Source organism: Canis lupus, chromosome 9, assembly GCF_011100685.1.
Source record: "Canis lupus familiaris isolate Mischka breed German Shepherd chromosome 9, alternate assembly UU_Cfam_GSD_1.0, whole genome shotgun sequence".
In the NCBI taxonomy this organism is placed as follows: Eukaryota; Metazoa; Chordata; class Mammalia; order Carnivora; family Canidae; genus Canis; species Canis lupus.
This window is the reverse complement of record NC_049230.1, coordinates 60,477,370-60,494,299: the sequence shown is the minus strand read 5'-3', so window position 1 is coordinate 60,494,299 and position 16,930 is coordinate 60,477,370. Positions and strand designations below refer to the sequence as shown.

Genomic DNA, 16,930 nt, shown 5'->3' with positions numbered 1-16,930 from the left:
GGTGATATCCTTAAGCGCTTTGCTCAGTACTTGGCATACAGCAGGCACTCAGTGCTAGGTCTCAGTACTACTGCTACTATCATGACAAATCATCTAACCCATCTAATCCCACCTGGGATTTGTGGGCCATGCATACAATGGGGGGGGGGGAGCGCAGTAGAACCTCTCACTTTATATGCAAGAGTTTCTGTGTATTTGGGACTACGGTTCTCTCTGGGGAAAGATCTGCGTCTTTCATCGGTTTCACTAGTACCCACCTTTAAAAGGTTAAGGAATATTCCTTGTTTGACAGCTTGGAGAATCCAGGCCCCCGGAAGGGGATGTGACTTACCCAAGGTCACACGGTGAATTAACAGTATCAGAATTTCCACCTACACTTCCTGATGCCCACACCAATGCGATCTCTACATCCCGGGGATTCCTTCAGCTCCGGGGCAGCAGAAGCAGAATGTACATATTTGGGCAAAGGGCTGTGACAGTGGCTATGACCTTTTTAACCATGACTGAATGTTTACTATGTGCTAGGCACTGTGCTGAACACTTTGCCTGTACTGCCTCACTGAATCAACCTTGTTAAATATATACCATGACTATGCAGTTTTACAAAAGGAGGAAACCAAGGGCTAGGTCATCTGCCCAGCATCACACAGACAGTTGCCATATTTTGAGTGCCAGCCACAGAGCTCAGCACTATAGCCACTTCTCCTAATCATCAGCACCCTGATAACCAGGATAGCTAGCACTTCTCTTCTGTGGCCATGAGAAGAGGAAAAAGCCACCTCCTGCCATGACATCCGTCCTTCTCAAACCTGCATGTACGTTCCTTGTCTTCCAGGGCACATACACATTCTCAGATGGGCTACAGTACGATGCGGAGCACTGGCATTACTGTGACAGCTATGATAGGAGGTTTTACACCGAGATCTGCTACGGCTTGAAGCCTGCAGGTACCCGGGCACCCTCCCTTTCCTTCACAACCAGACCGAGAGGGAAACAAAGGGGCCTTGGCCTATTGCAGTGACCCTCAGAGCCCCTCCATACCACCCGGGGACCACAGCCAGGGCATTCACCGCTAGGTGTCTCAATTTCTCTCCTGCCAAATGGGACAATAGTGTCGTCCACTTCACAAGTCTGTTATAAGTAAGATAATGCTGGAAAGTGTTTCCAGCGGTGGGTGCACAGCCCATCCCAGCTGTTTGTTACTCCTAATACCAGCTGTAGCACGGAAATCAAGCAGCACCGAAGGAGCGTGTGCCCTGGGTTCCAGGCTCTGGCTGAGGTTCTGTGTTGATCCTGTGCCATGCCTGCCTTTCTGGTCTCATGTTGTATAGGAGGAAGCCGAGGCCTGGGAGTCCAGACCTGCTTCCTGGGAGGGGAGCTCCCGGGGTTGGGGGGTAGCCCAGGTCTTCCTCAGTGTGTCCCCTGTAGCATCAGAAATCATGTTCCATCACGGATGGTGACGTGGGCCAAGACTCTGGATTCGGAGAGCAGCCACCGAAGGGGTTCATCTGTGTCTCCGGGGCTCGTGCATGGTCAGCTGCACCTCAAGAGCAGAGCTGTTGGCGCAGCTGAGACAATACATCCAAAATGACAAACAGGAAAATGACTTTGCATGCTGTAAGAATAAACCCTAAGTCATGACATGATGTTGTATAGCTGACAGAGGCTGGAGCTGGAAGGTCTGGGTTTGAGTTCTAAGTTCCCTTTCAATAGCTGGATGAGCCTGGGCACGCCAGCCTCCCTGAGGGCAGAAACCTCTAGAAAGCACCCAGGTTGGAGTCAGGCAGACCTGAGCTCAAACTGTGGCTGTGTCACCTTGAATCAGATAGTTGACCAGGTGAGCCTTTCCCCACTTTGCCTCCTTTGTCAGCTCCTCCCCCTGGCACTGTTATTGATTTGGGGGTTTTCCTGAGCTCTCTGGCCTTAAGCCTTCTTTGGTAGCATTCTGTGTCCTCTCCCTAAACAAGCCAGTTCACCTCTAAGCCTTCATTTATATCATCAGCTTCCAAACGGAGCTCAAAATTCCCAAGCCCCAGATCCCTGCAGCCAGCTTCCCTAACACCTGTATTTGGCATCCCTTCCCTTGCCTGCATGGAACTCATCCCCTTCCCTACCAGCCCCTTCTCCCATGAGGGATTCAGAGACTGTCACCCATCCGCCTGGATGGGCCACGTCCTGCTTTCTTCCTTCCCTGTGTACAAGCAACCACCTGGTCCTGTGGATTCTACCTCTTACATATATTCACTCATGCGTTCATTAAATTGTTTCCTGAGCACCCCCATGTTCCATGCTATGGGGTCGGGGCTCTGTCTCACTCACTGGTGTGTCCTCAGCACCTGGCACATTGCTTGGCACATAGCAGGCGCTCAGTAAAGAGTTACCCAGGGAGGATAGTACAGACATCACAGCAGGGGGAGATGGGGTGTGGGAGCTGAGGCAATGACACTTAATTTCCTGAGCACCTACTGTGCGTCAGGCAGGGGCCCCTGCCTTCACGGAGCTGCCAGTCTAGATGCCACTCGAGAATCTTGTACATGGCTCCTCCGGGGTTAGTTATGACCGGGCCTGGAATTTGTCGTGGGCCCACTGAAGCCTGTAGGTGAAGACAGAGCCCCTGGCCTCAGGCCCTCAGCTGTCACATGGTAGCTGGTTTTGTCAAGGGCTCATGAACAGTGCCGTGACCTTCCCCACACCCGCCCTTCTCCTCCAGTGACTCCCGAAACGGCAACTTTAAGTAATCCATGGCCTTCCCGAGTCACAGGGCACCTGGCAGAGCCCTGCAACAGCCACTTCTCCGCCTCGGGGGCAGGGAGAAGCTTAAGGCTGCCCTTTCCCCCTCCTCTCTGAGTATCTGTCAGATGGCACGAGCATGAGGCTCCGGGGAGAGGATGGCTGGAAAGTGCTTGGCATAGAGGAAGAGCTCAGGAACTGTTGGGCACTAGTGTACACAGGGTTATTGTTAACCAGCATCTGAGCCCTGTGTGCAGGGCTGAACCCTGCACCATGAGCAGGATGCTATGCTCTGTGGGCATCTAGCCCTCCGTCCAGAGGACAGGGATTTACAGGAAACACAAGTTGGAGAGAACCCGAGAAGTTATTTGTGCCAACCTTGTACCCATTACTCAGGTCTCAGCGTTCCAAGATATACAATACACAGGGCAGCATGACCTACAGTGTGGCCTATGGGGCAGATGGTTCCAGGGTCAGCAGCCTGACATAGAGCTCTTGTGGCTGGGTGCCTCGCTGCTTCCTAGCTGGAGAACCTGGGGCAAGTTACTTGACCTCTCTGAGCCTCAGTTTTCTCATCTGTAAATGGGGCCACAGTACTGCTGTGAGAATTAAGTCAAGCATGTAATGAATTTCTGGGCACAGGATAAGCACTCACTCAATGGCAGCCATGGCGGTAATTTTGCTGAGTCAAAGTTGATCCCTGCCCACCTGACCCATTTCTTCCTGCTCTTCTCCTGATACACACCTGGTCCCGCCCCGGCCAGGCTTCCTGAGTGAGGCCTGAGGGCTCATGCCTCTGGCCTTTGCCCGCCCCTTGCCTGCCTTCCCTCCTCCAGACACATCTGTCCACATGGCAGACTGTGACGCCTCCTTGGGGTCTCTCTGCCTCCACAATCTATGTCCTTGTCATGGTGTCACGAGAAATGGAGGATGGGTATGAGGGAAGAAGGTGGGGGTCTAGTCCCCAAGACCCTGCTCACAGAGCCCCATTCAGGAAGCTGCTCCGAGGCACCGCTCCTGTTGGTTTTGCTCCATAGTCCAACGGTGGAAACCAGATGTTCCCATGGGTGACCAGACAAAAGAGGACTTTCGGGAGCCTGGGATTAGATTTGGCCTTGGTAATGAGTTAATTATCCACTGTATCCTTTCAAGGGATCTCTCAACTCACCAACATGGACCCACCTCGAAAGATCCCTCAGGGCTGTTACGACTGTGGAGATGGCTTCTATAACCCGACCACGAGGGTTGTCAAGGACTATAGGAATCGCTTTCTGAGAAACACAGGTATGTCCATTCTGACACCCCGTGACACACATTTACTCTTCTCCCGTCCACACTTAGGTGTGTGCATATGTGTGCACACACGTATGCATTTGGTGGGAAAGAAACTTCTGCCGACCAAAGACAGAAATTCCGATCTGAAGGTTTCACAGTCAGGGGTTCTCATGGCTGACGAGTCTATACACAGTCGTGGAGCGAAACAAAGGACATTAGTGGTTGGCTGCGAGTGCGGCACTAAACAGATGAAAGTACAGATTTCTGCATGCTATCCTTTGGCCAGTATTTAATGAACACTGGCTATATGCTGGACACTGCTCAATGTGGGCAGCAAAGCTGGGCAGAGCTAGACACAAACCACCTTCCACATGGAGTTGATGTTTTTACAGGTAGCAGCCAAGTACTAGAAAGGGTTGATTTCATTGTGGGAAAAGCGCAATGAAAGGGGACAAACATGGCCCTACATGAAGGTAGGGGAAGAAGTAAAGATGGGGAGTCCCAGGGAGGTGAGAATGATGCTGTGGGAGCACAAAGAATGGGTACGTCATCCAGAATTGGAAATGCAGAGGCTTTCAAGAAGGAAATGGCAGCTAAAGTAAGACCCAAAGAAAAACTGGGAGTTGACCACAGGGCACGGGTAGAGGTTTTCCAGAGAGGAAACAGCACAGGTAAAGGTCAAGAAAGAGAGTGATAGCATGTGGTACAGCCAGGGGCGTACCTGGGAGGATCCAGAACTTCTGTCGGTAAGTGAATGTAAACTGACCAGACTGAAACTTATAGTAACCAAATGCACTGGAGGCCAATGTACAAATAAGAGTGAGAACATTTTCCTGTAGCACGGTGATTCCTAAACTTTCTCTTTCCTAGAGTCACAGTCCCACAAAGAATAAGGGAACTGCAGACCCTCTTCCTAGAAAACTGCCCACAGGTGCACGTGCACACACACACACACACGCACGCACGCGCATGTGCATGCACATTTTACATAGTCTTAAGGGGGTTCTTCTAAAGACCCTGGTCAAGAAACTCTGCTCTAAAATGAGAGGAAAAAAAAAAAACTGCCAGAAAGGCCAGGAGGCCCAGACTGGCCGACGAGAGCCTCCTCTCCCTATAGGGACATTTCCTTGGTGAGTTGGTGGTGATCAGAAGGTTGCCTCGTGGGATGAGCACTGGGTGTTATGCTATATGTTGGCAAATTGAACTCCAATAAAAATAATAATAATAGTAATAAATAAAATGTAGCACACACACAAAAAGAAGGTTGCCTCGTGGCACTGGCATGAGAGTAAATGGAGTTGTCAGCTGCTCTTGTGGCTCAATGCTGCGGCTGGGAGCGCAGATAGCCCTGCCCCACTGGTGCTCCTGGAGGAACACGGCAGATGCTCACACGCCAAGTCCCCGGCAGTTGTCTTGAAAGCCTTCCGCTTTTCCGTTAACAGACTGGACTGTGTAGAGCACTAATTCTTCTGGGTGTCAATAGGCTCCCTATGAAGTTTCTGGATCAAGGAAACTGAAGCGCTGCACAGTTATAAATAATGCTAACCCATTCCAGCTACTGCAGGGCTTCCCAGGGCCATTAACATGCTCATACACTTGGTACTTTCCTTCCCAGCTACAATTAAGTCCTCCTTTGTGTCAAGAATCGCTGTCTGTCTCTCCGCCCAGACGGGAAGATCCACGTGAGCAGGAGTTCTGTCTGTCTCTGTGTCAGGCAGAGTCCAGTCAGGAAAACAGAGAGAATGTAGTATCAGGGGATACTGGAGAACGGAAGAAGCAAGGGGAGGACATCGAGGACACAGAGGGAGTAACAGCCGGGAGCAGCTAGCCACCCTCTCCTGGAGGGGAAACCAGAGACTGGGATACGAAAGCCTACAGGGTCGAGAGAGGGACCCCCCCCACCGCCCCGAAGGGGCAGCCCAGACCTCTGAGCGGGGCCCAGTGCCCAGCGGGTTCTCTGGAGAGGGGGCCTGTAGAAGCCGGGTGTGTGGGGGGAACAGGAATTGGAAGTGAGTCAGCCTTGCTGGCATAACACTCACACGAGCAACAAGCCACACAGAAAGGAGTGGGTCCCTTCTGTCTCCGCGTGTGTGCCTTGCAGCATCTAACTGGGGTCCCAGTCCTGACTGCAATGTGAGAACAGCAAGGTAGGTTTGGAGCCAAGAGTAGCTGGGCCCCTGGCACAAAGCCCCCACTGTCTTGTTGTGGGTCAGCATCCACACACGCTCCCCTGTCCTATAAAGATATCACGTGTGTGCCTTTCTGTGTAATAGGCTGCAAGTATCCTTCATGGGACTACAAAGATGCTCTCCCCTTTCCTCTAAGGGGCGAGTTCCTCCCCCTCTCCCCTACTGGGGGTTGCCTGGGAGATGAAGGGCCGTAGGGCGATTGAGCTGGGAGGTGGGGGGACACCCTCATTACCTGGCTGGGATGCAGGGTGCCAGTCAGGAAAAAGGTACCAGAAGTGATGGGTCTTAAAGAATGAGCATTTTGGGATTTTGTTAGCATGCATGTCGGGGAAGGGCATCCAGGTAGAGGGAACAGCACATGCAAAGACACAGAGGCATGAAAAAAAAAAAGTCATGACTGAGGAATCAGAAATTGTGGCTCCCAGAATCCTGGGGGCAAAAGCCATGCTTGGTAATAAAATTGAAACTTTTATTGGAATGAACAGATAGAGTACTGGGGAGTTTGAGAGCAGTGGAGATACTCTCAATCGTGAGATTGAGTATTTGACGTGGAGTATTTGACGTGGAGACCCATCAAATGTACTGCCCCAGAATGAGCCTGCCTGGAAACTCTGGATGGCTATGAGGTGTCGGTGTAGTTGCAGCAAATGCAGCACTCCAGTGGAGAGGGCTGATAACGGGGAGGCCATGCAGGCATGGGCATAGGGGGCAATGCAGAAAAATCTGTGTACCGCCCTCTCAATTTTTTATTAGGGTTTTATTTATTCATGAGAGACACAGAGACAGAGACACAGGCAGAGGGAGAAGCAGGCTCCATGCAGGGAGCCTGAGGCAGGGCTTGATCCCAGGACCCTGGGATCATGACCTGAGCCAAAGGCAGATGCTCTAAATAAATAAATAAATAAATAAATAAATAAATAAATAAATAAATACAAAGGCAGATGCTCAATCACTGAGCCACTCAGGTGCCCCTCGTCCTCTCAATTTTGTTGTGAACCTGAAAATTGCTCTAATAAAAACAGCCTTTTGGAAAATGCATCGTAAGAAGGGAAGGCCGTTCTTAGGAGCTTGGGAGAAGGATGGACACTGACTATTTGGTCAACAAACATTTATTAACTGGCTGCTGTGGACCTGACTTTGGGTGAGGCAGCATCATAGAATCTTCTCTCAGGGAGCAGGAGAAACTGATAGTGGATTAGAGTTGCCATGAGGGAGCATGGTCAGGATACCTAACCTGGAGGCAGGGTCAGCAGGCCAGGGAGGTTCCCTGGAAAGAGCGGGATCTAATGGGAAGCCTCAAGGAGGGGAGACAAGTACAGCAGGGTTGGGGAAAGTAAAAGGCTGAGCGAACAGCGTGTGCCAAGGATAAGATGGGGGAGAACAGTGCACATTTAGGGGCTACATGTTTGGGAGTATGAGACAACAGTGTGTCAGGTGCAGAAGAGCAGGAGAGGAGGCCCCTGGGTGGGCAGTAGCTTCCACCTGAGGGCAGCGGGGGAACAAGGAAATGTTTCAGGCAGGCAGAGTAGCAATGGATTCATCATTTAGAGATTTCTCTGGTTTGCACAGAAAGAAGGGGCCAGACTAGGATGAGACTAGACAGGAAGGCTGGCGAGATGGCAAGAGAGGGGCATCCGAAGGCCCCAGGCCTCAGTGCTGTGTGCCAGAGACCCATGTTCCCACCCGGCCCCACTCTCACTCTCGAGCTGCCTGCTGGCTGCCCATGGGCCAGGCGCCTTACCTCTCTGGGCCCCTTGCTCTCTTCATCTGTAGAATGAGGGAGTCGGGCTGGATAATTTCTAGGGTCCTTCTGACATTAAGAGTCTACAATGGAGGAGTAAAGGGAGCCACGGGGTATTTTAGTCCTGATATTATAAAATATCCATCTGTCCAGATGGGTTTGTAGAGTGTCCTGAAAACCACTAAAAGGAGTCTCTGTTTATGGCCACCTAGTCACCACATTACCTTGGACTCACCTCATCCTGCTGGGCACTGAGTTGGACTTCTGTCCATCTCCTATTTTCTCCAGGGCCCTGGTCTGCCTCCACAAACAGTGCTTCATGTTGGCATTCTGAAGGTACAGGGCTGCTGGCTTTGCAGGCCCGCAGTGGTGCCCCAGGCAGTCCTGGGGCAAACAGAGTGGACTGAGCCCCTGCCACTATGAAGTGCACGCCACTCGGGGATACTCTTTTTATAGGAGATCATGGGCTGGGGCACCAGCAGGAGGGTTGCCTTCGGCTCACGGTTCACCTTCGGGCCTCTCCTCCCCCACCTCCCACTGGCTTCACTCTCCCCAGGCAGAGAAGCTTCCTTTAGGCCTGACTCGAGAACCTTAGCCCCCTGAACCACAAACTGCCGAGTGGCAAGCATGCTGGACAAACCCAGGTGCCTTTCTCACCTGGGGAGGCTGGTCTGGTACCTGCTTGCCGGGTGGTGGTGAGAACCTAAATTCATCCTTCCAAGCGTCGAAAAGCCTTTGAGTGCAGACAGGGTGCCAGGCCTTGGGGATCCGGGCAGGCAAGAATTCTCTCAGACCACAAGTCTCAAACCTTTGGACCCTGGCCCAAAGTAAGCAACCCACTACCCACACAAACACACACACGTTGGTGCATATTCTTTGTATGTAAAATATAGCAGGATATTCTCTATTTTTTTAAAAACGCGGGTTGCTAGACACTAAATGGATTTCACAACCCTCAAAAGGATTGGGACCCACCATTGACAGATCAATGCTCAGACAGCCTTCCCTAACCCGCCTCTTCCCATCGCCTCCCTCTCCTGCGCTGTTGGGTTAGACACCCCTCCTCGGTAAGCCTCTCGAAAGCATTCAGCCCATAGCTGTAGAATGACCTTTATTTGCCTAGCTTCCCTCCTTAGACAAACAGCTTCTTGAGGGCAGGGACCATGTAATTATGTCTGATTCACCCCTGGGTCCCCTGCACCTCCCACATGCAGCTGATTCAGTGTTTCTGGAAGAAAAGCAGGCAGGCAGGCAGAGGACCTACAAGCCCCTCATGTTCTTCAACAAATTATACAAAATGTAGTCCCTGGCACATAAGAGACAACTTCTTATGTCGAATAATCAAAACAATCTATTATGCTTCTCCACACCCCCAAGTTTTCAAAGCCACTTAAGCTTTGAAAAGCTTTCAAAAAACTTCAGCATCAAGGCTCTCAAGCCCACAACCCTCTGGCCAAATCTGATGTGTGCAGTATTGGTTTGGCTGGCCCCGTGCTTGAAACCGCTTGCGTATGGGCGCCTCCGCAGGGCACGTGAATTCCAGGTCCCCACCTCTCCCTGTTGGTGGCAGGCATTTCTGGTGCCACCTGAAAGTTCTCACACTCATGAGCGCTCTCTCTATCTTCTGGGACAGCCCCACACATCCAGCAAACTGGGAACAGGGAGGCCTGAGACTAGGGAACTAGATCACGCATCATGTCTAACAGCCCAGTGAAGGGGAGGCTGGACTCAAACCCACTCCCATCTTTTTGTAAGGCCCATGGCCATTCTCCTGCACTCTGCAGCTGCCTCTGCTGGGACCGTAAAACCACACAAGGCAGCAAGTCAATGCAGGCAAAATTCCAATAATACAGCTGAGACGAAGCAAAATAGAGATGGCATTAGGACCTGCCTCCCTTCGGAGGCTGGGAGAGGTCAGAGGGACGGGCTGCGTGGCGGTTACAAGCCCAGGATCTAGAATCCACACCTCTGGCTGGCGCCTGGTCCTGGATCCACCACTGGCCGGCTGTGTGACCATGGCTAGTTTTGCTTCTTGTCTCCTTTTGGAGTCTCTGTTTCCTCATCTGTAAAATGGGTGTTCTAGTAGTTAACTGAATCTGGAGGGGTTGCGGTTAGGAAAAATGAGATTAAGTGTGTACAACACCTGGCACAAGGCCCGTCCGTGTCCAGGCTTCAGTGACTGTTACTGGATGATTCCTCACTCGGGCTGGAGACAATTGAAGAGAGGGAGGCCCTGGGATCCACTGAGAGTTTTATGGGTGCTCGAGAGACAGGGAGGCTGTGGGACGGGAGGAATGAGACTGGGTATGCCATGCTGTCGGCCCCCTTGGGGGTTCTCCTGGGGAAACGAAATGCTACTGAAATGTTGGGCGCTGCGGGCTCTTGATTATGGCGTTTAGACCACCCCGTGGTTCATCTTCCACCGTCCTGTCTCTTCCACCCCACGTTCCAGCTCAAGCAGACTAGCAGCTTCCGCAGGTAAACACACCTCTGTTCCCACCTCACACATTCCTCCAGCCCAGGATGTCTTTCCCTCGTCACAGTCCTCCCACCTCTCTGTGCTGGGCATGTACCAGGAGGCCAGGAGAGAATGGCACAGGGCACTCCCCGAGCATCCACAGCTCAGAGAAGGGAAGCAGAGAAAGGCATGAATTGCGGAGGATCCTTGCCAGGCCCCTGCTCAGCACTGTGCCTGCTTATCTCCTTTGCTCTTCTCTGCCAACCCAAGTGCCTCCCTCAGTTTGCAAAGAGGACACCTGGTCTCAATACTTTGCCCTAGTCATTCGCCGGTGACAGAGTCAGAGATAATCCCAACTCTTGCCCAAATTCTGTTCTTTTCAGCTTCACATCCTGGTTTATTCCTTACTCATCCCTATCCCTTCCTCCACAGAGCCAGGCCTCATGCATGGTTGTCCCTCCACGAAGCACGGGTCCTGACCCCCAGGGAGCTCAGTGATGTTCCTAAATGGATGAAAAGGCCCATTTTAGAGTCTTAAGACAAAAAAGCACTACAGTCCCCATAATGAGACGCTACCTTTTTTGATAAAGGGTCCTTTACATACTGTGGGCCAATAAGGGAGCTTTGGAAGATATTTGGGATAATTATCTTTAATATGGTGGGGAAGCGGGGAAGTTAACCCTTACCCTCCTGCCCAGCCCTCTCATTCTGCTCAGGAAGGATAAGCCCGACTCGACTCATGTTAGCAGTTTCTCCGTGTGTCTCTTCGTTGTAGCGGTTGCTTGCCTCAACGTTACTGGTAGGAATAATTTGCAAGATAACTGCACCACTAATCCTTACTCCCTCCCTGCAATTAATGACACCCCATGCGAGTGTCTCAGATGAAAGGCACATTATTAATATTCAAAGGAAAAAACCCTCGTAACCATTTTAACATATACAACTAACAATGAACTAAATTTGCTTTGTGGAAGACAGAGAGTGAGCATCCCAAATTAGTTTATGTAAAAGCTGAAATTCTTCCCCGAAAGGTCTCAGTACCATCCTCAAAGAATATCCTGATCATCAGAAATGCCGTCAAGATTCCCGCCAACATTATCCTCTTTGTTGTCTGAAATGTCGAATCAAGCACATCTGGCAAATGTCCTAGAGCTCACAAATCTTTCAAACAGCGTATAATTCCCAATGGTTAAAGAGATAACGCCACCGCTTAATCGTGCTGCTCTTCAAAATAGCACCAACTTTCCTTCAATCAGAAACAATGGGTTTGGCTTCTTAAAAATATCACACACCAGTGATTATTTGCAGAGAGGGCCCCTTTGCATTTGAACCTGTGGGTTCCAGACTGAATTTAAAATCAAGATCGCCAGCCTCATTTGAATATATTTTCAATTAAATGGACAACGGGGGAAGGAATATGAATTGGGGTCCAGAGAGAGACCTGGCCGGTATGACTCAAAGTCTTTGGGAGGTGCTGGCTGGCTTTCCCCTCACTCCGTGGTGACAGCTGACATTGGCTGGGCATTTCCCATGCACCAGATACCCAACTAAGACGGTGGTGGAGGGGGGAAACGGAGGGGGCGGGGTAGGGTTCCTGTGATCTCTGCTTGACAAAGGAGAAAACTGAGACTCAGAACTAAGGCTAAAGGATTTCCCCCAGGAAATGGCAGGAACTGGGATTCATACTTGGGCTCATCTTCCTCCAGAGGTTCTTCCACTTTGCCAGGCCAGCTCCTAGGTCATCTTCCAAACATCGCCTATCGGCTTGCTGCCCAACTTCAGAAAAGTTGCACAGTGAATATCTAGAAATGAAAGACCACTTGGTCGTCTAAAGTTCTCTGGCATTATTAAACACTTGAAAGTTGGGAATATCCCAAATGTCTAACAGAAGGGAACTAAATAAATAAAACAGGGTGTATTCTTATAATAAACCCAGGGCAGCCCCTAAAGTGGCAGTCCAGGGATGGATCGATTGGTATATAAAGGCACGTTACTTTATTTCAGAGGGAAAAGCAGGATTATAAAAACCAGCAGCATTTACTGAGGGCTTAAGTCTTCCAGGTACTGGTCTGAGCATTTCGCATGGTTGATTTTGTTTCATTTCCTCTCATCCTCACAGTAGCCCTGTGAAATGGCTGCCTTCATTGTGCCCACTTCACAGATGATGAAACTGAGGTGAGGAGAAATGCTTTGCCCAAAGTTACACAGGCAGTAAGCGGTAGACCTGGAACTTGACCCCAGGTCTAGCTGCCTGAAAGCTAATGATGGCCTTCGAGTGGGTTCTGGAGTTTACCAGTGAAAGAAAGAAAGGCCCAGGCAACCTTCCTCGTAAGATTGCAGTGGTAGGTGTTCTTCCCTGGATAGTTCTCTGACCACATTTTTTGCTCCAAAGCGGGCCAAAGAACAGGACTTTCAACGCCACCGATAAACCAGGACTCCTCTGATGTTGAGGCCACGGCTGCCTTCATCCGACAGGTGAGAAAGCTGAGGCCTGCACAGGGCGGATCACTTGCCCGGCCCTGCACAGCCTGCCAGGCCTCCGTCCGCAGCAGACCCGGGCTGCCTCTCCACAATGCTTCCCTCGTGGTTTTGGCAAAATGGCCCAGCGAGTCCCCTGCACAGGCCCTCCTGCCGTCTTCTCTCTGTGACACAAAAGGCAATTTGCCCAAATGTGATAATCACCTGGAGGCTGGCACGCAGGGGCATCCCTGCCTTATCTGTGGTATTGTTAGCAGCGCCATAATGGAGGCTTTGTGGAGGGATAATATCACACTTGTGACTGCCAAATAAGATGCCTGCACAGATCACACATCCCTGCCAGCCGACTTGGGCATCTGCTTTAAGCAAAAAGGATAGGAAGAGAAATGATGAGCACTGAAAGCCTCTGCTGTGCCAGGGACTTACCACCTCCCGATCTTCTGAGGAATATATCGTTGCCCCTGTTTGGCAGCCGGGGAAACTGAGGCTTGCTGATGGGTGCAGCTAGTGAAGGGAGGAATCAGGATTTGGATCCAGGCCTCTCTGACACCAGAGGCCATGCTCTGAACAGAGATGGGCTGTGGCCTTTTCTGAAATCTCTCTGAGAACTTCGGCAAAGCTATAGAACTTCTCCCCGGAGAAATACACTTTTACCTGCCAACAGAATTTTGCCTACAGAGGGCGGAATCAGACCCAGATGGAAGTCTGAGCTCCTGGGAAAACAGCCTGAGGGGCTTCCTGCCTCTCCCTGGCTGCCCAAATCGCCTCCCTCGCTCCTCACTCCAATTCTAAGAGCCCTGGAAATTCCTCTTCCAGCTGTTGCGCCAGATTCTGGTAACAATATGTCCCCAACCCCACAGCAGTCTCCTGGAAGCATCCAAAGGACACAGCTTTCCCCTTCCATGGCTGGAGTCAACCCCGGGCTAGTCAGTACAATGGTTTGTTTTTCTCCTTTTCCTTTTTTTTTTTTTTTTTTTAAGATTTTATTTATTTCTTCATGAGAGACAGAGAGAGAAGCAGAGACATGGGCAGAGGGAGAAGCAGGTGCCCCTGAGGGAAGCCCGATGTGGGGCTCCGTTCCAGAACCCCAGGATCACACCCTGAGCTGAAGGCAGCCGATCAACAACTGAGCCCCCCAGGAGTCCCCGTCTTGTGCCCCTCAATAGAAGTGAATGCAAGGCCAGAGTCCAGGGAGCAGGAGCTTCATGTCCCTTCCGCAGCGCAGCTCCGGAACTGGAGGCCGTCAGCTGAAAGTCCTGCTCAACCTCCTGGAGACAGAGGCAGGTTTCCAGGCAGGCCTTTAGAGCCAGACCCATCAGACCCCGGCTGTGCCATTTGCTGTCTGTATGACCTAGAGTGAGTCTCTTAACTTCTCTGAACGTGGGTTTCCTCACCTAAAAAAGTCGGAGGAGGAAAATAGGACTTCCGTTACAGGGTTGTGGTAAGCATTATTGAGATGATACAGGGCATACAGAGAAAGCAATGCCAGGCCCATGAGGCCTTACACCCTGGGGCGGTCTTTGAAGTGGGGGGAGGGGGAGAACTCCTTAACTCCGTGCCCCAAAGGGAGGAGCTGGCCTCATGGTGGCAAACCGCCCTGTGGCATCCCCAGCTGCTTCTTTTTGTTTGTTTGTTTTAAGATTTTATTTATTTATTCATGAGAGACACAGAGAGAGAGAGAGGCAGAGACATAGGCAGAGTAGTAGGCTCCATTCAGGGACCCCCGTGTGGGACTCCATCCCACTTCTGATGGGGACTTCAAGACGGGGCTGGAGGCCTGCAGGATCCCCATCTCCCTATCTACCCATTGGCATTGTTCCTCATCTTCATCATTTCTTATCCACCTAGAGCTTTACCCTGGGGTAAATCCTGGGGTAGGATTTACCCACTCCCTGGGGGCCCGAACTCCACATCTGCCCCTCCGAACCAGCACAGTGCAGGGCAGGGGAAGCAGATGCACACACAGTGACAGGATCTGGGGCAGGCGCTCTCTGGACAGAAGCATGAGGCCTTCAGGGAGTCTACGCGTAATGAACCTCCTGCCCCAAAAAATATAGCTCAGAAATTAACATCAACCCCAAAAACAAGTATGTGGAAAGAAGTCTAGCAGAATTCTATATTCCTATGATATTTATGTTAATAGGAGATTCTTTGTCCAAAACACCGAGAGTGCCTCTGCTGTGCTAGTGCCAGGAGCCAGAAGCACAGTATGCTGGAGGAGCCAAGACAAGGGCATGGATATGCCCCAGGGGTCGTTGAGATGCTATCCCGGAAAAGGTAGTGTCTGGCTAGGCTGTCAGGGATGAGAAGTGGATTGATTGTGCTGATGGAAGGAACAAAGCAGAGAGAGGTGTAGGGACAGAGGGTGCCCAAGGTGGGGCTCCTGAGACCGGCTCCTGTGTTGGGGGTTGGAAGAAGAGTCAAGGGATGTCTCCCTCAAGCAGTGTTGGACAGACTGGGCTTTGACAGGTGTGTAGGAGTACATCCTAGCTGGGCATTCGAGGCATAGGGACCCAGTGTGGAGGGGAGAGAGCCTTGAATGCCGTCCTTCCGGCAGTGAGGATTAAAGGCATGGCAGTTACGGACAGGCCTTTCAGGGACACAGGTAGTGGCTACGGGCTGCAGGTCTAGAGATAGACTTGGCTCTGCCCTGGGGCCCACTTGCTGGCTGGATGAGCTTGAGCAGATGACTTCACCTCTCTGAGCCTCGGGACCTCCATCTGTGAAATGGGGATGCTGACAGTGACCTTCTAAGATCCCTCTGAGGATTAGGTTCTAGTGTGCTAGTGTGTCCTGCAGATCCTTGCCACCCTAACACCCCTCCTGGCGGGCCCCACTGCCAAAGCCTTAATTCGGCCCTCAGCATCTGCCGGCCAGAGGACAGAGGTCCCAACTACCGGACCTGTCCCCTGCAGTCTGTCATCCACACCCAACTGGAGAGCCGGGGCAGAAGGGAACAGCGGCCGGTCAGAGCAGAGGCTCCAGGGCCCAGGCGAACTGAGTGGCCTTAGCCTTGCCTTGGCACGTCAGTCCCCTGAGCTGCCTGTGTACAGCACCTCGGCATCATGGACACGTGCAGGGAACACACATTCGACTGTACGTGCTTGAAAAACAGAAGTGGGGGAAGCAAGAAGAGGAGGGTTACAAGCTGCGTGAGGTTTGGCACCCACACTCCACGCTCGCTGCTGTGAATCCGTGGGCCCCCAGGCCGTGCGTGAGCACCTCGATATATAGGGGTATGTCTTTTTTAATACGCCAGCTGTGCATTTGGACCTCTACAGCGGAAATGACTCCGTCTCCCAAGAGCGCCAGGATACCAACTGCTTAGCGCTGGCTGGCGTGTCCTCGCGCCACGGGGCTTTCCTAAGAGATTCCCAAGGGGCGTTATTACTCAGGGCACTTCCCCTGCCACCGACTGGCTGGAACACCTAAAACTCCTACCTGAGACAACACCAGCTGTGAATCTGACAGATGTTTACAAGGATTGCGTGAGATCAGGCGTGCGGAGTGCAGGGCTCAGCGCCTGGCACGTGCAAGTGCTTCCTAACACCAGGTGGCCATGCTCTGGTTCAGACTCACCCCTTCCAGGCACAGCCCTAATCCAGCCCTAGGTCTGATTTTGGAGGCCTCAACCCTGTCGTACTCAACAAATTAAAGCAAAATGCATCCGCACATCCCATATTCAATACAAATTTCTTGCTGTTAAAACTTTGAAAGGTTTTTTAAAATTTTGCTTGGTAAACGGCCTACCACCAGTCGGGCTGTGATTTCTAGAGCCACATGCACGCTAGAGAATTCTTGCAAAATGAGGAAAGCAAGCCTACAAACTAATTTCAAGTGTGATGAAATTGTTTTGATCTCCAAGTTTAATAATTAAGTCTGAATGCATTAATTATAACATTTATTAATTTCAGTTTTACACTTTCCCTTTCTGTATTTTGGAAATACAGAAGATCGGTTTGGTTTCCCCAAACCTCTCACATTTGGACAGGCTTTGAGACCTGTGGGTGCTGAGCCCTGCACCTCTAGTTCCCAGTGGGTAAAGTGGCCCGGCCGAAT

At 51.3% G+C, this 16,930-nt stretch overlaps 2 protein-coding genes across 13 annotated transcripts in view; one reads left to right on the top strand and one right to left on the bottom strand.

Annotated features, from left to right (window-relative positions):
* Positions 1-16,930, top strand: part of MORN5 (MORN repeat containing 5) — a 37,264-nt gene that overhangs the window by 4,873 nt on the left and 15,461 nt on the right. For 6 of the 12 annotated variants that reach the window (XM_038549464.1, XM_038549466.1, XM_038549468.1 and 3 more), the window contains exons 3-4: positions 836-947; positions 3,883-4,014. In XM_038549464.1, coding sequence (XP_038405392.1) covers positions 836-947; positions 3,883-4,014 — 244 coding nt within the window. Of the gene's footprint in view, positions 1-835; positions 948-3,882; positions 4,015-5,620; positions 5,779-11,109; positions 11,193-12,785; positions 16,785-16,930 lie in introns of those variants that run through there. The other 6 variants (XM_038549465.1, XM_038549462.1, XM_038549463.1 and 3 more) reach the window with 3 other exon arrangements.
* Positions 13,896-16,930, bottom strand: part of LHX6 (LIM homeobox 6) — a 37,511-nt gene continuing 34,476 nt past the window's right edge. The window contains exon 9 of the mRNA XM_038549460.1: positions 13,896-14,265. Coding sequence (XP_038405388.1) covers positions 14,237-14,265 — 29 coding nt within the window. The 3' untranslated portion in view covers positions 13,896-14,236. The remainder of the gene's footprint in view (positions 14,266-16,930) is intronic.